The 22,471-nt window shown below is 44.6% G+C and overlaps 2 protein-coding genes across 3 annotated transcripts in view; one reads left to right on the forward strand and one right to left on the reverse strand.

The window, feature by feature from the left end:
- Positions 1-11,744, forward strand: part of MYO1E (myosin IE) — a 155,864-nt gene extending 144,120 nt beyond the window's left edge. Inside the window, exons 27-29 of one of the 2 annotated variants that reach the window (XM_026648261.2) lie at positions 3,771-3,806; positions 10,298-10,467; positions 11,072-11,744. In XM_026648261.2, the coding sequence (XP_026504046.1) occupies positions 3,771-3,806; positions 10,298-10,467; positions 11,072-11,148 (283 nt within the window). In that variant the 3' untranslated portion in view covers positions 11,149-11,744. The remainder of the gene's footprint in view (positions 1-3,770; positions 3,807-10,297; positions 10,468-11,071) is intronic. The other variant, XM_026648262.2, reaches the window with a different exon arrangement.
- A 2,812-nt stretch (positions 11,745-14,556) lies between these two features.
- CCNB2 (cyclin B2) lies at positions 14,557-20,986 on the reverse strand. Its single transcript, XM_024204945.3, has 9 exons — positions 20,888-20,986; positions 19,084-19,212; positions 18,879-19,004; positions 18,258-18,428; positions 18,025-18,183; positions 17,423-17,659; positions 16,397-16,537; positions 15,103-15,213; positions 14,557-14,824 (listed from the first exon to the last, which is right to left on the reverse strand). Exons 1-9 carry the CDS (start codon positions 20,909-20,911, stop codon positions 14,720-14,722), a joined length of 1,203 nt encoding a protein of 400 aa, XP_024060713.1. The 5' UTR covers positions 20,912-20,986; the 3' UTR covers positions 14,557-14,719.
- Positions 20,987-22,471: the final 1,485 nt, after the last annotated feature.

The following is a 22,471-nucleotide window of genomic DNA, read 5'->3' on the forward strand; positions in this document are numbered from 1 at the left end:
TGACTTGTGCAAATAAAAAACAAATCTGCTGTAAGGAAGTGTTAATAATTGTGCTCAGTGATGGTTGATACAGGTTCCCCTCTGTTGGCTGCAGCCTATTAAAATAAATTTTGGAGTATTCCTCAACAGCCCGCTCGTGTCTGGGGGGGGTTCCTCATGAACTGTTAGTTTTTGTTGTTACTTCACTGCTTAAAATGGCATTGTCCAGGGTGCATTTTGACTTACTGTTATCAGGGCTGGCTCCAGGCACCAGCGCAGGAAGCAGGTGCTTGGGGCGGCCCCTGGAAAGAGGCGGCACGTCCAGGTCTTCGGCAGCAATTCAGCGGTGGGTCCCTCAGCCCCTCTCGGAGGGAAGGACCGGCCGCCGAATTGCCGCCGAAGAATGAAGTGGCGCGGTAGAGCAGCCACCGAAGTGCCGCCAATCGTGGCTTTATTTTTATTTTTTTTCTCTTTGCCGCTTGGGGCGGCAAAAAAGCTGGAGCCGGCCCTGACTATTATTCTGAAGTCTCCATGCTGATTTTGATCCTGTGTGAGACATGATGTTCCCTTAGAATGGGTGAGGAAGAGCAGGGGTGCAAATTTTGCTCAGTGGAGGGCTATGCTGACAACTTTCCAGGAACACAAATTGTACAAAATGGAGTATTTTGTAGGCATCCTATTCTTTTTAATAAATAAAAGTGTGGCTCAGAAATTACAATATTGAAGATTATCACAGATCAAGCTGGAGCATCACATTATGAGACTTCGTTTCATTGGCTCTAATCTCCATATGAGAAATGAGGGGCAGTCCCAGGATGCATCTGGCTGCAGGCTGCACTTCACACACTGATGATTTTTTTTTTTTGGCAATTACTTAGTATGGTTTAGCCCAGAGGTGGGCAAACTACAGCCCGCAGGCCACATCCGGCCCGCGGGACCATCCTGCCTGCCCTTGAGCTCCTGGCCGGGGAGGCTAGCCCCCAGGCACTCCCCTGCTGTTCTCCCCCCCAGACCCCCAGAGCCTCAGCTCGCCAGCTCTCTGGGTGGCAGGGCTGTGAGCTCCTGCCGGGCAGCACCGCTGCGAGAGCCACCGGCCTGCCCCGGTGCTCTGGACTGCGTGGCTGGCTCCTGCCACGTGGCGTGGCTGCCAGTCCTGGTGCTCTGAGCGGCATGGTAAGGGGGCAGGGAGCGGAGGGGTTGGATAAGGGGCAGGAGATCCTGGGGGGCAGTCAGGGGACAGGGAGCAGGGGGCGGTTGGATAGGCACGGGAGGCCTGTCAGGGGACAGGGAGCGGGGGGGGTTGGATAGGGGGTGGGGTCCCAGGGGAGCGGTTAGGGGCAGGGGGTCCCGGGAGGGGGCAGTCAGGGGACAAGGAGCAGGGGAGGTTGGATGGGTCGGAGGTTCTGAGGGGGGCAGTCAGGGGGCATGTGGGAGGGTGTGGATAGGGGCAAGGGCCAGGCTGTTTGGGGAGGCGCAGCCTTCCCTACCTGGCCCTCCATACAGTTTTGGAACCTCGATGTGGCCCTCGGGCCAAAAAGTTTGCCCACACCTGGTTTAGCCTATCTCAACAGTACCTGTAACAAGCACTCTCGCATGTCTTCTGTGAATTACAGCACTTGCAAGAAATCTACAATGCTCCATGCTGTACTCTAGCCAAATGCTTGCTCAGGTTTCCACTGGAGGCTATTATAAAGGAACACATCATATTTAGGATGATAGCAGCCGGAATCCGCTAGCCCACCATTTTCCAGAAATCCAACATGATCACTTCCTACCTGGCAAACAGGAGAGGTTGGGTACCTTAGATCTTCTAGAGGACAAATAGGGCGCAGGACAGCTGCTGTTTTGGAATGGAGCTGTCTATTGCTTCAATTACTATTGGTTAAGGAACAATGAGTCAAGTCGGTTAGACTGAGCACAGATTATATTAAAAGATACTTTCTCATTGAAAGCAGCTTTTCAAACATTTTATGTAGCTGTAGGTCACTAACTGACTCTGAGGTATCTTGGAATGATGGGTGCTGTGTTAGTTTAAGTTTGTATTATTATAGGAAGAGTAGACGGGGTGAATTACACTTAAATAGGGACCATTGTCATCAAAATTCATTCCCTTTCATCCCGCCAACACCCCACCCCTTCTTCCCAGACTCTCCTCCCCCAAACAGAGTCTCTTTCCCCCAACTCCTTACAATAGATTCTTGTCTTCCTCTTAAGTGAGGTGGGTCATTTAGCCCAGCCCACCACAGCAAGTGGCCAGCTGGCAGCAATTAGCCAGGTGCTGCACAGTTGTTCTGACTGACTCATTGCAGAGTCTGAGCCCTCACTGACCCCAGCAGCTGGGTCCCAACCATCCCCTGAAGATAGAACAGGAGGTTACAGTAAAAACAAAGATGCTGCCATACCAGGTAGTTTGCTTAAAAGGGGTATGAATTTCTCAAACTAAGAAAATCGGAAGGGCCTGCTTTAGTAGCAATCTTCTTACCCCATCCCATCACAGCTGTCCTGGTGTAGTCACACTGCTATATTTAAGGTCACTCCAGCCTTTCCATTGCTACTCTCTATTTATAGACATTTAAAACTCAGTCATAACAATTATTGTCTGGGCTGCAATTTGTTATTCAAGGTCTTAGCCCGACAAGGAATCATTTTGCCAAATGTATAGTTTGTACTAGGGATGGCTTGGGAAAAATAGGCACTGGGTTGAACTTTTGCCCAGCCTCTATCCGGACCCCTCCTGTTCTCCAGGACCTCTCATCAGGGGATGGGTGGGCAACTCACTTCCTCCCACCACTGCAAGGTGGCCTTCAGAGGGCAGGCAAGGTGGGAGGGTCCCAGAGCTCAGGATGCAGTCCGAGACCAGAAGTCTACACAGCAGCCCTGCAGCCAGAGCCCCACGAGCCTGAGTTGGCTGGCATGCGCCAGCCGCAAGAGTCAGTCAAACACCCGTTTGACCCATGTCGTGGTGGAGCAGCTCAGTCATCCATCTGGTACACTTCAGCCTTATAGATAAGCAGCCATGCCACCCAGTACAGGAAAGTTTTTAGAGGATGTCCAGGTGACCTGCTTTAGTCCCTCCAGTTTAAGATGGTCTTTAGGTGTTGGCTAGCCACCCCTCTTTGTTGGTTCAATGCAGTTCTATTTGCCCTATGATAATACTTAGCATAGGACTTTGTATAGCTCTTTTCTTTGTCCAGGCAGTTTACAAAATAATTAATCCTCACCATATATGAGAGAGGTAATTTTATTACATGATGCATCAAAAACTGTAAACGTACATAGAGCCAGTGGACTTTCTATGCCAAGAGAAGTTCAGTTAAATTCCCACTGCACTGGAGATTGTTGTTCTGCAGTGCCGAGCAGGGGATTTCTGGACCTACAGGCAAATGTAATATGTATTCATATGTCCCTGTAGATTAGATGAGATCATCTATTCTAGCTTCCTGCTCCACTAATGTTCAACACATTTTGCCTTCTGTGCACCTTTTCTGCATATTGGGTTCTTACCAGCCCTGTCCCCCGCCAAAAAACCCTTTAATATTGAGTTCTCTCCTACAGCCTTAGAGCTTTCTTTTGATTTGCATGATGTTTTATGACCGACACCTAAGAACCAAATCATAGACACTACTCCTTAATTTGACATCATGTCAACGCCTCAAGTAAACTCCAGAATGTATAGTAAGAACATCAGCATTCTTTGTTCACTAACACCTTACGTTTTCCTTTGTTAATTTGTGTAAGGATCCTCACCACTGCATGTCCATTTATTCTTGGTTAAATCTGTTCCTCTGTAGTATTCGTCCTGGACAGGCTGCGTCAAATGGGATAATGTGAGTTAAATAATAAACACTTATCTTTGAAATGTGGTTAATAGTTAAGATGTATGAAATGTGCAATATAGCAGAGTGTCCATCCATCTCTTTGTGATGTGTCTATCTATTGCCTAGCATAACAGAGCCCTGATCGTCTATGTCTGCCGTCTCTAGTTGCTACCATCTTATATCACTATTAAAGGTGTCCATTTAACAGAAAAGATAGAGTGAGCCTCATAGTAATACTCCTGGGGTAATTGTGTAAATGACATTTTCATCTCAGTGAAGCTGACTTGTAAACAGATACACCCCAAGGTAGCCCTCAGAATATAACCATTTTGTGGTGCTTTACATACATTAAAAAGTAGTATTGTAGGTTTAGTCTTGAGGTAGCTGAATGAAGAATTCAGTCTCGCCACACCAGGGAGTGAAGTCCTAAGGCCAGGGGCATGGAATGAAAAAGACCATTTGCTTTATATGTATTGCCCAAGAGTCCAAGGGTCTTTAGATTTGATGTCAAAGCTTTATTTTTATTTAACTTTTCTAACACAGAAATATCCCCTTGCCTTCCCAATTAGGGTGGGGGCAAACTTTAAAAAAAAGTCATCTCCAACTTATGAAATGTTTTTCTAGTTTGCTCTGAAAACTGCGTGGACTCATGGGTAGGAAAACCACAAGCAGATACGGCAGTAATTGCATCCAGAGTATGTAGGGAGCAGCCATATCTCTCTTATTGTTGGTCTCTTGTGAAAGGCAGGCTGATATGGAATTTCAAATGAAGGAGGAGGGGAGAATGCCTGGAAGAAGCAGTGTATGTTGGTGAGGGTAAAGTGTGCTCAGACCTTGAAGGGGTTAAGAATTCCAGTAATTATTGCAGAGGCTTCACCAGAGTGAGCTCTGGAGGTTTGTATAGATGTGTAGGAAGCGAGTGGAGGTCTTTGCAAGAGCATGACATGACTGAATGATTTGATTCTTTGGGGGTGGGATGGTAATGATTTTGGCAAGCTGAAACAGGGCAGAATGAGAGTAAACAGCATGGCAATAATCATCTGGTAGTTATAAAGGGAGGACAGGAGCACATCCACAGACACAAAGGTCTGGTAATGTTGTTTTAAGGTATGGAAATAAAACAAAAGTCCAAATGACGGACTGTGTGATTTCTAGACATTTTGGGTGGACCCAACAGAACAGTGTTGCTCCAACACAAACAAGCATGTAAAATGTGGTAGTAAGATTGCTGTATAAAACTAGTTTGTGCTATATTATTTCTGTAAGATTTAGAATAGTTTGGAGTCCAATATTTTGCCCAATTGGTGGGGAGCGATCTCAAGTGTCACCTGAGGAAATTGCAGAAGATGAAGATATCTTCAATTGAGTAACCAGTAATTTGATTTTTATACCTTTTTAACCTTAAGAAAGGTTTGGATGGCCTTAAAACCAGAGGAAATATGCAGTGGTCTATAGAAAGCAGAGGCCCCAGGGAGAGAAGGGATTCCCAGAGCATTGAGGCAACCTGAGAAGACTTTGATTAGTTTCAATCTTTATAAAAAGTACTATATTCTGAGCAAGCAATCAGCAGGAGAGCAAATTTTACGACACCTACCCCCAGTACAACATAACTACCTCCTATCCATATCACAATGACTTACTGAGCAGTATACCTTTCCAGATCACATTTTATATCTAATCTCATAGGAAAGAATACTGCTCTGCACCTTTCCCCTGTACACATTCTGTAATGCTGTACGTGAACGCTCTAATGGTATGCAGGGGGTGGAGGGTAATTACCCCAGTACAGGCACATTAAAGGACTGCCTCCTGGAGCTGCAACACACAATTAGGCCTTGATGAAACAATGGAGTTGAATTCTTGCCAATGTATGACAATTTAATCCCTGATCAGGACCAGTCAATGTGCAATCTAGTTGTAATCTATGTTGCAGGTCACTAGAAAAGTCCATCCAGACTCTGTGTGTGTTCCCCATGCTAGAGGAGAAGTCTTATGACAAGCAGCCCCATCTGCTGGTTTCCAGGCCAGCCTTTCACACACTGTGGCATCCTTAGGATGACATGGTTAGCTCTGTCTTGCCGGTTAATATTTTTACAGCTTGTTTTTGATGTAAAAACTGTTTTAATGAAAATTGGAGTATTGGCTCAATCAATCACACAATATGTTTTTTTCATTGGCTTGGTTTATTGTTGTTTTTGTAAAAATGAAAAGAGCTCAGATTTGTTTCTCTTGCAAAGTGAAGGAAAATCTTCCAGTCCCTACAACTCATCTCTCAGGACTACTCATAAAGTCAAACGCACTGTCCAAATGTCTAATCAGAATTGCATCCAAAGTGCCTGGTGTCCTACCTGTATTTGGAAATGTGAATTGGGCTGCTTGCTTCCTCCCACAGGAAAACCTATGAGAGGGAGGTAAAGAAGGGGGAATCCCAGAGGCTTTCCTTGAAGTGTTGTCTTCCCAATCATTCCTTCCAGCGGGGCTGTCTCCTTGTAGAAATGGGGCCTGCCTCAAACCCCTTCTATTGCTTGGAAATTACATGAGCTCCCTAGGAAATGCATACACAAAGGCATATTTAGGCATCCCCAGGGCTGAATAGGGAGATTTGCCTGAGTTTGGAGCCAAAGCTTTCAAACCCAGCAATGCAAAGCACAGCTGGCTTAGAAAACACGCTGCCTGTAACAGAAACAGTCACTCTGTGGAAAGGCTTCCAAAGCACTATGGCCTTCATATCATCCAGTGTTCCTGCTTATTTTCCTGGAACATGTGTTGAGACTTGTTCTCGTCGTGTGATTCCAGGGAATTGGATACGAATTGTCACGTTGAAGTTTAATTCTTCAGTTGCAATAGGCTACTTGGATCTCCTGCTATGCACCGAATAATCTTCTGGCTATTGTAAGGGTAATCTTCTGGAGGGTTAAAGCAGATAGTACTTTACTTGGCATTTACAGCTATAGAAAGAAAACCTCTCTCAGGCATTTGGATCCAGGTGGTTTCTCTCTTGCCATCAAGTCTCTGAATTCCTGTTCTCTCTTCTGCCAATCAGAAGTGTCCACCTCTTCACTCTCTCTCATTAGCACAGCCCTGCACCTGTGGTTGCCTGAACAGCTAGCGGTAACACCCGAATACCAGCCACCAGGTGCCCACATAGTATCACTGTCCCTCAAGTGGGATTGCCATCTATCCCGGGGCATTTGGGATTTTTGTGGGGCTCGTGTAGGGCTTGCAGAATCTGAAGGCCTCTCACAAATCCATTCAGGGTTGATGCAATGCCTGCACAGCTCAATAGCAATATGGAAAAAGCTCTTTGTTACCTGCCGTTGTAATGGACTCTTGGCTTTGCCACAAAGGAGAGTTCTTCTGAAACTTCTGCAGCTTTCTCTCACAACGGGTGCAGCTAACAGTCCCCTGCTGGTGCTTTCATCAGTTCCCCTGCCCATTAGACTTTTGGAATCCAGAGCTCATTGCTTCCCTGTTTTGATTATTGGGCCACATACCGTATATTTCATCCACAGAGGAACACATTTATATATATTACACATACACATGGGCTAACTACAGAACTACCATTCATTTCCAGTTTTAATGTGCCTGGTTTCCTGCCTGGTCTCAGAAGTAAAAGCAAAAGTTCAGGGGGAAAATGAAAGTCCTTCTGGTGCAATTTTATTTAAGTGTTAGCTCCCAGAAGACCTTTATTCTTTACAGGTGTCGATGTAATATGAAAAAACGCCACAGAAATAAAAGCACCTAAGTGCTTTTTCATTTTTACCCTTGACTAACAAATTCAGTCCTCAGTACACTTATTGTATCTCCTCATTAATGTTAATAGCAACTGCAAGCGTTCATCCATGGGAGAGCAGTTTGTGAATTCTCTCCTTTCACTGGCTGACCAGAGAGATAGTAAATGTAAAATCCAAGGGAAAAAAACTCGCAGACTGAAGTAGCCCTGTGTAAGCTTGAAAGCGTGTTTCTCTCACAAATAGAAGTGGGTCCAATAAAAGATATTATTACCTTTCCCACCTTGTTTCTCTAATATCTTGGGACCAACACACCTACAACACCACTGCATATAAGGAAAAAGCTGACCAATAAGTGTTATTTTAGCTCTTTATCTCACAGTAATAAGTACAAGGGAAAGACCCACAGAGAGAGGAGTCAGGCTACAGGGATCTCTTCCTGAACAGTGTCATATTCAGTAACTTTTTTTGAAATCCCACTGTTCCTTTACAGCAAGTTAAGTTAGTCACTGGCATAGGTTCTTGGAGGGTTGTTCTGCATCACAAATAATATATTCCTGAGGAAGAGATGCAGTTTCTGTTCCTAGCAGACAAGGGACAAGCCAGCGTGGTATGGATTCGGTTTTTCAAAGCCTCATCCAACATATGGTGTTTTGTGGGTAGTGGTAGTTTGCTTGCCTTTTGGGGTGGGGGGGTTCAAAATCAGGTTTCATTTTATCTGAACCACCAAAGGCAGGTGGTAGGGGGAGTTCCAGTTTTATCACATCCTTAATTTTTAGGAGCTGTTGCTGGCAATTTAAGGTATACATCCATTTATTCTACAGAACTGGCCTACTGGCCTCCTAACTCCCTGCCTGCAACCAAAATCTCATAGCTCAGGTAAGCCTCCTCTGAACTCGCAGCTGTGAACCCAAGAGCGTGAATGATTGTTATAAATTTGCTCCAAATGCTTCCTATGGCATCATCCAGGCCCGCCGACGGGGGGGCAAAAGGAGCAATTGCCCAGGGGCCTGGGTGTTTTTAAAGGATCCAGCCGCTGCTGCAATAGCAGCAGCAGTGTCCGGGAGCCCCAGGCCCTTTCAAATCACCCAGGCCCCTAGGCAGGAGTTGGTGCTACCAGCGGCGGCGAAGGCAGCTGGACAGGCATGTGGAAGCCCTGGCATCAGCTGGCGCAGGCGTACCACAGCACATGCCGACACACACACACACTTCAGTGAATGCCATTGTCATTTGTATCTTTAAAAAAATCTAGCAATATTCAGGAAGGCATCTTTGGCTATGATGTTTTCAGGCAGTTCAATATATCACTATCAATAAGATTGGTCTCTGTCAGGGGTGGCTCCAGGCACCAGTGCAGCAAGTGCGTGCCTGGGGCGGGAAGTGTGGGGGGGCGGCAGTCAGGCAGCCTTCAGCAGTGTGCCTGCGGGAGGTCTGCCGGGGCTTTGGCGGCAATTCGGCGGTGGGTACGCCAAAGGCGCGGGACCGGCAGATCACCTGCAGAAATGCCGCCGAATCCGCGTGACCAGCGGACTGCCCGCAGGCGTGCCGCCGAAGGCCGCCTGACCGCCATGCTTGGGGCGGCAAAAAAACATAGAGCCACCCCTGGTCTCTGTCCAAAGATACAAAGCCCCACATTCAGCACATGCATACAAGTGACTTTTCCTTTCGAGATCAGATAAAGTCCAATATTTTTCCTAGCAATGAAAATTTGTGTTGTATGTTTTATTTCAACTTCCTCTTCCATAGCATATATATTATATGCGATCCTTCATATCCTATAAAGAATTGACAACTCAGCCGCCTCACCTATCAGTGCACTCTTTGCATTAGTGCACTGCAAGGGTTTTTTGTGGATCTCACACTCCACACAATATATATATATATATGCTCTCTTCCACCATTTCCTGCCTGCGCCTTTCCTTTCCTCTCACTTCTCCTCCCCTTGCACTTCGCCTTGGATACTTGGCGGGATTGTAGCCACTCCGGTAAGGTCATACCACATCACCCACTGCTTCACATTTGAGCACAGATCAAAGCTATAGACAGACAGACACACACACACACCCCCAGGAGCTGATGCAAGTGCAGGTGCAGTATCACTGTCCTACCTAATCATAGCATTGGCACAGCAGCAAGCGTGTGAGCAAGGACGGAGTTTCATATCAGAAGCAGAATCTCTGGCAAAGGGCACCCTGCAGCTTAAGCGTTAAATGTATTTTGTGTGTTTGGGGACAGGGGAAGGCAAATGGTGAGCCCTCTGTGAAGTATTCTTTTATTACAAGTGCTACATAAGAGGCTCTAGAAGAGCTGACTTGGGCAATCTCTGTCTCAAGGCGAAGCTTACTAATGTAGGTAAAGCAGCAAAGAATCACATGATCTGGTTACTCTGCAGATAGGTGTTTGGAGAACTGGAATCTCCTTCCTCTTTGTCTACAATTTATCACAGAAGATGGTAATGTAGTGTCCACTACAGCCCCTCTGAGACCTCATGGGGGCAGAAAGGACTATATCCTGCTCCATGCACATGGATGCTCCAATGACCTAACAAGTCTTTCATCTATAACTACTATGATATTTACAGAGGAATCTAAGTAGGTGGGCGTGGCTGTCAAATCCAGCAAGTGCTTTCCATTGGCTGAGCTGGTGATGTAATGGAGCAAAGTGCAGTGGGGTTGGTTGAATTTATATTCATAGTTATGGTCTTGGAGTATTTGCCCTGTCAATTACTCTTCTCTCTCTCTCTCTCCCCCCGCTCCCCCCATCTAGTGTTCGCAGGCAGACCACAAACCGGCCCCCACCAGCTGGAGGAAGACCTAAACCACAGCCAAAACCCAAGCCTCAGGTACCGCAGTGCCGAGCACTGTATGCATATGATGCTCAGGACACAGATGAACTTAGTTTTAATGCCAATGACATAATTGATATAATCAAAGAAGGTAAGTAAAGAGGTTGGCAGGGTTTTTTGTTTGTTTTAAATGTCCTTTGATCACAAATTGCTCCACAATCCTCAGGGTACACTGTCATTGTTAATGGGGGGGTTTAACTGCCTGGACATTTTCCTGGAGAATGACTCCTGCATTTCTTGAGGCAGTAGGAGGCCTGCTTTTGGGACAGGCAGGATAAAGAGGAGCCTTCACAGCTATATCGTGCCCACCCTAGATTGCTCAGTTGAAGATAAAGAATATTTATTCCCCACTGTGGAGTTCAAAATCAAGTGCCCCACCCTAGCCTCTGGTTGCATGTATAAGACTATGACAACGGCTAAAGCACATCAGCTGAAAAGCAATTAATGATGCAGTTCCAACGCCAATCCCCTCCTCCCCCTAAGTGAATAGATAAGGCCTTGCAGTGTGTCCAGAAGGTTAGCCAATCCAGGATCTCATAGCCCTTTCTATTTGGTCTCTAAGGAGTAGCTGTGGAAGGGTTTTGCCAGTCTGCACAAAATGGACATAAATTAAAAGAAGGCTAAAAAGGAGGGGGACTGAACATGAAATAAGGATTTCTAAAACCTCATTGTTCATTCTGCTCTTTTTGTCACAGATCCCTCAGGCTGGTGGACAGGCAGATTACGAGGGAAGCAAGGACTGTTCCCCAACAACTATGTGACCAAGATATAACAGAATACAAAGAAGGTTTTGTTAAATGAAGGATAGCATGACACTACCAATAATTGAAAAATAAGATGCTTTCCCCTCCCTCTCTCGCATGAGGACAAATGGCAGTTCTTCTCAGAGGCCTATAATTCTTAGCAGCTTCTTCACCAGTGAAGTTGTGTACAAGCAAGAAAAAAAGTCACTCCGTTTACTGTCCATAAAGCAAATGTGCAAATCTATCTCACATACATGTATGGAAGTAGTGAGAAATGAATTATTTATTATATTTAAACCTGTTTCTAGTGCAGAGTGAATGAAGGTGTTTAGTCCTTACAGTTTTCCTGAAACTGCACCGTGCTTTGTAATCTGGGACCAGGCACTTTGGAAAGGTTGTATTTAACAAGTGCCTTTAGTTTTTATACATATTATATATATATAATGAAGATGGCATTATATGCACATTTCCTCTGATGCAGATCACTCTGGGGAACATGGTAAGAATGCTGCTACATGTCAAAGATTTAGGATTGGTGATGGTATATTTAAATAGTTCTGTACAGATTGTAATGGAGCTGGTTTATTGCTTGCAAGTAAAGGTTAGGGATTCCAAAAGGCACAACAACAACAAAAAAGAAGACTGTATGCTATACAATGATGCCTTCTCCATGATTTATATTTGAATATGGCTGGCCCATGTTGGATTTATGTTTAATGCTCTACTTGTTACAGGAAGCAACTCTTGCCCCTGAGCTATACATGTATAGAAGCAGATCATATACTGTATATAAAAACTAATATAGTAGAAATGTGTATGAATGTATAATGTAGTATTCACTGTACTTATCCATAAGGTAGTTTTATTAGAAGTTCTGTGCCAGGTACTTCCAAATATGCACTATTCTTTTAATGATAAAACCAGTGTTAATGCTTTTAAGCCCAGTTGGCTCCCCCACCATTTAAAATGGCTGTTGCTTACCATGCAGATATCATCAGCATCCATTCTTTTTCTCCTGCCACTCCATCAATAAAATACAGGAACCCAGGAGCTGAGTTGGTTTGTTAAATTTATAATATGTCTGTTTTGCTTGCACAAGTAGCTGGAACTCTCTTTTCAGAATGGATAACTCAGCTCCCAACACAGAGTTCCAGAGAAGGAAGCAGTAGGGTCTACAACTATATAAAAAAGACACTTTCATCTGAAGACAGATATACTGAATGTTTTTCTTAGCCCCTGTATGAGTGTTAGAGCAGCAGTGGGCAACCTGCATACGGCCCCATCAGGGTAATGTGATTGCATGTCGTAAGAGAGTTTGCTGACATTGACCATCTGCAGGCATGTGCCCCTCCCCTGGTTCACCATTCCTGGCCAATGGGAGTTGCAGGAAGTGGGGGGCTGTAGGGATGCACTAGCTGCTGCTTCCCACAGCTCCTAGTGGCTAGGAATGGCTGTGGGGGGCAGTGCCTACGGCTGGTCAACATCAGCAAAATGTCTCATGGCTTGCAATCAGATTACCCTGATTAGCCACAGGTTGCCCACCACTAGGTTAGAGGGAAGTACTGCACAAGCTAGTATCAAGTGGATTTTAAAGGCAGTCTTCTGGAAGTTTAAAGTTGGTTTGGGGCCTGCAGTGAGCCTAAATTGCCCTAACACCACTGTCCCTCCACAATGCACTGGTTGTAGATTAAGTACCTAAAAGGATGTGCTGAACACTGTACAGAAACAGCCAAACCAAGCATAGGCCTTGGCCCTAGCAGTTACAATCCAAAGTAAAAAGAGTGAAAGGCCAGACAAATAAATCTTGTCAGCTTTCCCTATAAAAGAGAAGGTACTATTTTAAAAAGGGGGCACAGTCTGTGATTTCGGGCTTAGTATTAGCTTACTTCTCCTAAGTGATAAAAGTAACTTCTACTCTAAGAGGCATTTAGAGGAGAGGATAATGTTTTGGTGAACAAGTTTTAGGAGTGTGTTCCTTGTAACCAGCTCAGCATGGAGAGGGAGTAGAATTGCCTCAGCACAGGGACTTCACCATAGAGAAGCAGCATCTGTCAATAGGCACCAAGAAGAGATTACAAATTCAGAGTTGAGATAATACTGATTGGAAGGGTCAGCATATGGCTCCTTCCCATTTAAAGTACTCAAATTTGTTCTGTTTGTATAGCACTGATTAAAGGGAATTTTGGTCTGCATAGGGCTCCTCATCACTACAGTGATGTAAATAAGAGATGGGTTCAGGCAACCACACTAACCTGGTAGTATGCAGAAGAATTGTCACCACCACCACCACATTTACCTTTAGTATCACCATCAGTGCAGTAGGTGAGGCAAAAACTATCCTTTTCCACATACACAAAATGGTTTGAGGTTAACTAGGGCAGTGTCATGTAGCGTGCTGTACAGTATGTAGTTTAATTAAGCCTGGAACTGCTCCAATTGCCATGAAACTTACTGAAAGTTTAGGCCTTAGCCCATTTCAGGACTTGGGAAGAGGTCTGAACTTGGGTCTCCCACACTGCAGGAAACCATTCTAGCCAGCGGAGGAGGAGATTTTCTGGGGCAGGTTTTGGTCTTCTGTTAAAGCTGTGCCAAGTTCAAGTCCCTCAACAGGTACCTAATCAAGTGGGTCTCCCACCTCCTAGGTGAACACCTAAAAATCACATGTTCTCTAGCCCCATAGCCTTCCATTGGGATAGTTCATAATGAACTGACTAGTAGCTGAACTAGCTTAACTCCAGCAGCTTGAGGGGGAACCCTTTTCTTTAATTGCCAGTTTCCTATCTTCCTCCTTCCAATAGCAGTAGGAAGCTTTAGTTACATGGATTGGAATTAAGTTAAGTGTCAGCTATAGGGGTGGATGATTTTTTCCCTGTTCCAGGCAGCTCAGCCCTGCAAGAATAGCTGTCTGGACAGAAAGTACAGTTTATAGCTTATACATGCCCCACTTCTGCTGGCCTCCATGCATCAGGCATGGTTAACTCTACTTACTAAATGTAGACATTCAGGGGGCTTGTCATGGGACTACAACTACATACATGCAGAGATGTGTCTGTGAGACTGGGGCTTATCTGAATACTACTTTGCCCAATTTGAGGCAACTGCAGATTTTAATCTCTTCCCCCCCCCCCCCCCCCCCCCCCCCCCCACCAAAAGCCAGGCTGCTCCAGCTTATGAGTGTAGATTACTTCTAGACACCCTTCTGTTTGCCAGATTCATGTCAACTACATACTCTAGAGCCCTTTGTTTTAGACAGTTAAGGTTCTGACCACTGGCCTATTATGAGGGGGTCATCTCAAGTCTACGCAAAGTTTACTAATTAAGGAGGTCTTTTCACATTTCTTATGAAAGAAAAGTTCTCATAAGCACCATCTACACTTACTGTAAGTAATGCCCAGGGAGAGGTTTTTTTTTTTTTTTTTTTTTAAAAAGGAGTTTTATTTCTAGATATACAAGAGCATTAAAGGGCAAGTTTAAAAGTTTGCTTTCAGAGTGAATCTGAGGTGTCTGTACTAAGATTGAAGGCTATGTACAAAAGCAGCAGTTGTGCCTCAATAGGCACATGTTGACAAAGTGCATGGAGTAGGAATTGTCTACCTAGGATTATCCCAAGAGAGATGAAGCAAGGTCTTTGACTGTTTTGGAGTTCAGTTGAGGAATTGTGCTGATCCTCATGAGTTTGCTGCTTGCATACTTGTTCCTTATGGCCTGTAGGAATTAGAGAGACTGTTAAGTAAATATCAAGTTTACATTGTTTTGTGCTATGCTAGAGATAGATCAGACTACTTATTAGTAAGTGGTTAAGCCACCTACCCACATCCACTGAAGCACTTTGAAAAGGGGTCAGGTAGTTGCTTAATAGTCAAAAGAGGTAGCAAGAGCACACTCTCTTATAGAGTAAAAGTGAAGCAATAGACATCTGTCAAAGTAAGTAGTGTTACTTAACATGTCAAACAATTAGATATTTGCCCTTAGCATATACTTACAGTGTATTTTGTTAAGTTCTCATTTACTCTTACTACATTCTTGGCCATATGTTGCACAATTAGCATAAGATTGTCTTCTGCATACCCAGTGTAGTACTGCTGCTTTACACCCTGCAATACAAGACTAGTCAGAACCCTAGAGTAGCATCTTAAAACAGATTATGACTGCCTGAGGCACTACAGTTTACTTCAGGTAATAGTTGTAATAAGTTAGGTTTAGACTGGACATTAGAGGTGACAAGTTCAACTTGAGCTTTACCATGTGTAGCTTAGATCAGAATCATTCTTGCTATTAGGTTAGAGTAGTGGCATCCAACTTATGGATATGAAATCCTTACAACCATATTTCAGGAGCATCAAGGAGGCCACAAAGATTTTCTTGAATCTTGTGTGCTGAGCAGGTTCAGCAGGCAGGAAAATCCTCAACAGGTGCTAAGCAGCTACTCTGCACACTTAACTGCTCTATGCAGCACAGGGGCTGGAGGAGAGGTCACCTGTAACAGCAGGGCTGATTCAAACACTTGAGTTTAAGAATTGCAGGGCTCGAACATGTTTTGTTCATAATCCAGGTGCAAAGTTTTCTATTGAAAATTGCCCAAGGGCCACAAGTAGACATCTACTTTTGACTGCCTGTCCCAGTAAAACAGGTACTGTGATATCCTGACACTATTTCCTAGACATGGTGTTTCCCTACCTCATCCAAGAACTGGTTCTATGCAAAAGCTGTAAACCAAGATAACAAGTTAGTGCAGATAGTTTAGAAGTTCAGCTGCTGTGGTTGGAATTCAACATCCTGCAATCACCATTCTTTGTAATATCAGAACCCACTGCTTTCTGGAGTGGAATTCAGATACTGACCAAAACCATTTCACTGACTGAAAGTTACTACTAGGCTTAGCTATTTAGTGCTCAAGGACATTTTGAAATGGTCTTTTGAAGCAGATGAGAGACCTTTTAATGCAAGGGAAAATACTCAAGGCATGTGACCTAGTGGTCAAGCTGGCTTTTCCTGCCATTGTTGTTCCTGAGGATAAGTTTAGTTACTTCGCTAGTATGGGCCTGTGCACTAAGTAACACTGAAAAATGTTCTAGCCTTCCAACTGATAGGCCTGAACATGCCAATGCTTAAGGGCAACACGCTACAACTGTTCCATTACAACATTTCTTGGATTACTTATACTACCAGATATACTTTGCAGTTACCTCACTATTATGTTGGAGTGTAGCCTACATGCTTCATAAGTTTGACAGCAGTCTATTCTGTGGCCTTGAACACATCACAAAAGCAACTCACCCATTTGCCTTGCCCCAGAACCTTTTGAGACAAGCATAAGGCAGCAGCTGCTATCTCCGAAGGATGATGGTGTATCATATCATAGTCTATGAGTGTCAGCTCCATCAGGTACTTTGCTAGTGTATGTTGCTCAGCATCAGCCTGCCAGATCAACAGCTTGTTAGTTCATGAAATTTGTCACTTCGTTTAATAGGACCGTCAAGGTGGTCCAGGTTAATCTACTTTATGTTCTTCCTCCTGTTTGGAAAAGAGTTGTTGACCCTGTTCTCAGTCATACAAGTCTTTGCAACTATGTTGTTGGGAAATTTGATGTCCTCCTTCTCCTGAAGGAAGAGAAGAGAACCTTAACTTGTTTTCCCAGGTTAACAGGGCTCAAGTTCAGTCTAACAGGCATGTGTCACTGTAGTGTTTGCAACAAGCACTGCAGCATACTACTAGCATTACAGACCTAGCAAATGAGGGGAGCCCCACCTCTCCCTAAAGAGGCTAGAGTAAGACAATGGATTAGTTAAACACTTATCAAAAGTAAGCTGAGGTATTAGAGCTCATTTTCACCTGATAAGGCTTCCATACTTTGAGCTGGCAAGTGAAACTATTACTATTAAATTTTCAATTCCTTGTCTCACTTCAGTTTACAACAAGCTCACAATACATTTCAACCACAGTTTTAGTATCTTTAAAAAAAACCAGACAACAGAAGCCTCAACATAATTGTAAAAGTTGAGACATTCATGTTATGAATTGCAGCAAAGGCTGATAAGTTACTTTGTGGTCATGGAGTCAAGCAACTCAATACTGCTTAGTCCTTTTCCTATAACAAGCATTCAGCTATATACATGGCCCACCCACCAGAAAGCCTCCCTCCCACACCCCATGAGCCTCCTTGAGCTCATCATGCTTTAAGTCATGAGGTAAGATCACACTGCCTAAATGAAGTGTTATTAATGGGAGTCCGGACATTCCATGCCTTCAATACTAGTGTCTCATATGCAGGAGGATTTTAAGATAACTAGAGGAAGTACCTACCTCACCAGCTTTTGATGCTCTCCTTAAGAAGTGGAGTGGTAGAGGGCGTCCCAAGTCAAAGTTCAGCTCCCTAAGAATCATCATTTCCATCTCTCTGATCTGAGAGCTGGAGTATGCATTGTCAGTGATGTAAACAAAATCCGCAATATCAGGGGAGAATATTTCCTCATACTTTGAGGCAAGAAGCAATGCTGTAACACCAGCCAGCTGAAGCTTCTTACGGGATACTGGGTGAATCTGTATAAGGTAACATGAGTTTAGAGAACTGTTTAATCTTCATGATGTATTACCTTTCAGCAAGTACAAGGTATGTGTTTCCATTTAGTGAGTCAGTACATTTATTTAAGTTTTCAGCATGCAAGACATCTAGATTGATCCTGGGATGCATCTGTGTCCCTAGAATGACTTGTGTTAAGTAGAACTCCCCCTTCCACCTCCACTTTAGCTCAGGTAGAAAGTTTAGGTTAACAGATTTTAAGTTTGCCTGGAAGATCTGTAACCCAGAATCCATAAACAGAGGACAAGAGTTATTTTAGATTGTACTAATTTAATGAGTCCTGATCCAAGCACATGTTGTACAGGCTTATGTTTTAGATACTTACTTGTAAGAAGCGGTCCATAATGGCAACACACATATACAGTGTTTCCTGCAAGAGCTGAAACCTTGAGTGGACCTGAACCAGCCAATCAACTAGAATTGCACGCATACGCCCATTGATCTCCTTCCCATTGAGGTAGTGTGGACGTACTGATTGCTGCAGCTGTTAAAGAGACTAATATGAAACAGACCGAAAGCTTAATTTCACTTGAATGTGTAGTACTTAGGCATCCATACCTCAAGCTGCCTCAGATACAGATAAATATCCTTTACATAGTCACTACAGAGTTGAGGATTTTCCCAGTCATCAGCATCAATATCCTCTATGTTGTTAAGCAGCACATCAGAGAAAGCTTGGCATAGGTCCTCTTCTTTCATGGATACATCCATAGGGGTTGGAGACAGAATCTAGTAGACAGATTATATAGTCACTGAGGGTCACGCATTAAGTCTCTCATTTTAAGACTTTCCCCTCCTACCACCCACATGAGTTGTGAGTTTGCCTGTAATACAAACTAGATCAGCAGCCACCAAAATGGCATGTTGAGTCTTGGGTTTAAGATACCGACAATATTTGAGCCTATAAGGCCTTTACCCAATTAAAGATATTTCATGATCTGACAAGTGCTTTTGCAAGTCTTAACAAGGTAGTGTTAATGTCACATCACACGATAGTTGCTACTGTGAGCTAACTGACTGAAGCCAGGAATAATATCATAAAATTTATCTGATCTTTTTCTGAAAAGGGGATGGAGCACATCTATAAACCAAGTGTTAAAGCTCTGGCCTAGAAAGGGCTAGAGTGGAGGACCAAAGGTTAGGACCTGGAGAGTGGCATAGGAATTTGCCATTTCCTACCTTTGGAACAGTCTCTTCTTTGAGAGTTAAATTCACTGCAGCTGGAGGTTTAGGTTGTGCAGTTACGTTTGCTGGTTTAGTAGCTCCTTTTGTAGTTTTTACAGGTACTTTGAAGCTCTCTGTTTTCTACCAGAGGAAAGAGGAACAGTTAACACAGAACTAATAAGTTACCTTTCTGATAGCTAGAGTTGATCTACAGCTTTACCTTGGCTGCATGTGTTCCTCTGGTTGTAACTCTATTCCCAATCTCTTCCAAAGCAGCCCTTTTGTTAGTCACTTGACTTTTGGCTTTGTTGTTAAGTCCTGTCATAGCATTCTCCACCCCTCTAGTAATCTGCAAGGGAAAATTGTAAGTAAGGTTAAAAAAAAAAAAAGAGCTAAAACTCCTCCATATAGAATTAGTTACTTTCAGATTACTAATCTCAAAGTCAGCCACCACCATTGTATCTGGGCACCTTCAGTAACACTATGTGCCACTGCACCATGTTTTGTTTCACGGCACACAACTGTGCTCAGCAGGATGGGAAGGTGAATAAAGGAGAATTAGATTAGATTTATTATGGAGAGTGCAATTAAAAATCGATTACGTTTAGCGAGATTAGAGATGAAGTTACCCAAATCTTGTTCTTCCTCACTGGAAACCATGCTTTTTTTTTTTTTAACATCAATTTTAGAATGCTCACCTGTGGCTTAGCTATTTAGTGTGTCCACCCAATTGTAACTAAAGCTGAATTTCCATGGAAGATGATCCAGTGACCAAACTGGGGTCTCTTATGTCATCACCTAGAGAGGGAATTAGTGCCTTATGCATTTTACACTGCATGGTAAGACACTGTTGCCTGTCACAGTTATTTGTGCACACGCTGTACTTCAAAGCATTGAAGTACTCCCCTACTCAGTTTTAGAGACAGCATCCAAGCCCTGAAAAGCCTTACTGAAACCCAGCCCTCTTTTTGTTACTGTGATGTTAAAAACCTTTCATAAGGACTATAGCTTTCAACAAGGTAAAAAAGCATCACCCCCAAAAGGGTAACATCTACATATGCACAAGTCTTATGAGAAAACTTACTTTTCTGTAAGAACATTTCAGTGGACACAAGGTAGAAGTTAAATTTTTGTTATCCCTTTTGTCTGATCAGTTTGCCCATATTTGGGCTTTTGCAACACTTTCCATCTGAAAATAGGAGGCCAACAGAGTCAGCTGTATTCTAGTCTGAGTGATGCAAAAGATGCAAACAATCCCATATCCCTGAGCACAGGAAAAATAGGCATTTTACTTGCTGGGAAATCCCCATGCCTTCTCCAGAGCAAGTTCCATGCCCAAGCAGCTCTGTCTCTGCTGCCACAGAGAAAGCATGCTCATAACGGCTGCTCTTGCCATCTGCTGAGTTTCCTGCCTGACAGGCACAACTGAGATCAATACCCCAGCCCTGCATGTCTAATTTGTCCCAGGAAAACCATTCAGACCCTCGGTGTTCGGCCTTGCCAACACCTAAAACTACCTACATTACTCAGTGGTGTGAAAAACTCCCACCCCGGGGAGATGCAGTTAAGCCAACTTAACTCCTGCTAGAGACACCCCTCTCCCATTGGCCTAGCTACAGCTCCCCAAGGGGGGTATTTACTAGAGCAACAGCAAAACCCCTCTGGAGGGGCAGTAAGTGTTGACACGATGGTTATGCAGCAGGCGAGCTGCAAGTATGGCAGCTGAGGTAGCATAAGCGACAACCTGAGCCCTGCTCGGGCTTCACGTGCAGCCTGGGGCCGCAGCCTCCGAGTGTCCCCAGCCAGGACTAGGCAGAGGGACATTTAAGTGCTCCGACAGCAGGGGTCTCCGCACGGGCGCTCTCCAGTGCGGGCAGAAGCAGGGCACCAGCCCGCTCCCCACAGCCCCGACCCCAGGGCTTGCTCTGGCAGCCCCGCTCGCTGCAGCCTCCTGCCCGGTCCAGCGGCCCCCGCAGCTCGGTACCGGCGGCCCAAGCCTCCCGCCGGCCTAGGCCCGCACTCACCGCAGCGCGCCGGACCAGCGCCATGAGGACGGCAGCTCTTGACTGGAGACGGTCGGGCTGTAAGAGCGAGCGCGACCCCTACACCCCTTCCGCCTCTTGATGCAGCTACTACACTATTATCTCAGCGCGCCGCCCTCAGCTTCAAATAGCGCCCCGCCTGTGCTCCCATTGGACAGCTTCGTACGATGCTCTCATCTGATTGGCCCAGCTTTCGGGCTCCGCCCCATGCGTTGCCGTGACGATGACCTTTGGCCGGGAAGGGAAAACCGGCTTCGAAGCGCTTCCGCGGGAATTGAGATTTTAACAAAAACAAAGGTTCAAAGGAAGCCGGGCCGGATCTCGGCTACGACCGAGAGTTCTCGCGAGCTCGGCCTTGCGCAAAGGAGCTTGGGACACGTAGTCACGGCGGGTGGAGGCAGCGCTCGGACGGGGCCGGTCGGTCCCTCGTGGCTGGGCGGCCAGAGCCGAGGGGGGCGGGAAGGGAACCAGCCTTGTTCCGCAAGCGGGGCGCGCGGCGCTGAGAGGCGGGTCTTTAGAGAGCGGCCCGGGGCGGCCTCGCGCACATAGGAGTGACTCGCCTGGCCGCTCCCGGGCCCAGCCCGGGCTGAGGGCAGCCCCGTTCCGCCCTGTGCAGCGCCCGCTGAGTGCAGCAATGTAACCAATCCTGCCTGTGTAAGCTGCACTTCCAGGCTAAAGAGCTGGTCCTACAGTACTTGGATGAGGGGAACTGAACAATACCATGTCTTTTATCATTGGTACAGGGCAACTGCAGTATTCGTAACCAAATATCAAGTGAGCACAGTCCATTGTGTATTGTGTTGTAATTGAAATCACTATATTTACAAATACAGAAAATCATCCAATAATATTTAATACATTTAAATTGGTACTCTACTAACAGTGCAATTAATTGCAATTGATTTTTTAATCATGATTAATTTTGAATTAATCACATGAGTTAACTGTTATTAATCGACATCCCTTATATTTTATATATACACACAGACTATAGCCCAGTACACAGTTTAGTGAGCTGAACCAAGAGATGAGTGCTTTTTCTCTTATTCATCCGGTTATTTTTCATATTATATATAGGTATGTTAAAGTTCCTAATGGCTTTCAAGGTCCTTTATACCTTGTGAACCAAACCCTTAGTAATATTTGCCAAATCCAACAAAATACCAAGGTGTCACTGGCATTGAGGGCCCACTAAACCTATCAGAAGCTCATCTTGCAGCACAAGCTTATAGAACATGTATTTGGTGGTTAAAATCTGTTCCATTAGCATATGAAGTTGTGTCTACAGTGTATCTACAAACCTTGATTTTTAAAATGGAAAAGTGGGACAATTAGGTATTGAAACCTTAATATGAAGTGCTTCAAGGTACAGTAACTCCTCGCTTAACATTGTAGTTATGTTCCTGAAAAATGAGACCTTAAGCGAAACAATGTTAAGCAAATCCAATTTCCTCATAAGAAAAATGTAAGGGGGGGGGGGGGTTTAGGTTCCAGGGAAATTTTTTTCACCAGACAAGACTATATTTTTTATATTATATATATATATACACCCACACAGTATAAGTT

This window comes from Terrapene carolina, unplaced genomic scaffold, assembly GCF_002925995.2.
Source record: "Terrapene carolina triunguis isolate 2854851 unplaced genomic scaffold, T_m_triunguis-2.0 Scaffold67, whole genome shotgun sequence".
NCBI lineage: Eukaryota > Metazoa > Chordata > Testudines > Emydidae > Terrapene > Terrapene triunguis.

Coding starts and splice junctions, on each gene's coding strand:
- CCNB2 (XM_024204945.3), bottom strand. CDS start 20,911: ATGGCGCTGGTCCGGCGCGCTGCG. Junction 18,184..18,257: donor TGTATCTGAGGCAGCTTGAG/GTATGGATGCCT, acceptor TCTCTTTAACAG/CTGCAGCAATCAGTACGTCC. Junction 15,214..16,396: donor TTCTGGGGCAAGGCAAATGG/GTGAGTTGCTTT, acceptor CTTGTATTGCAG/GGTGTAAAGCAGCAGTACTA.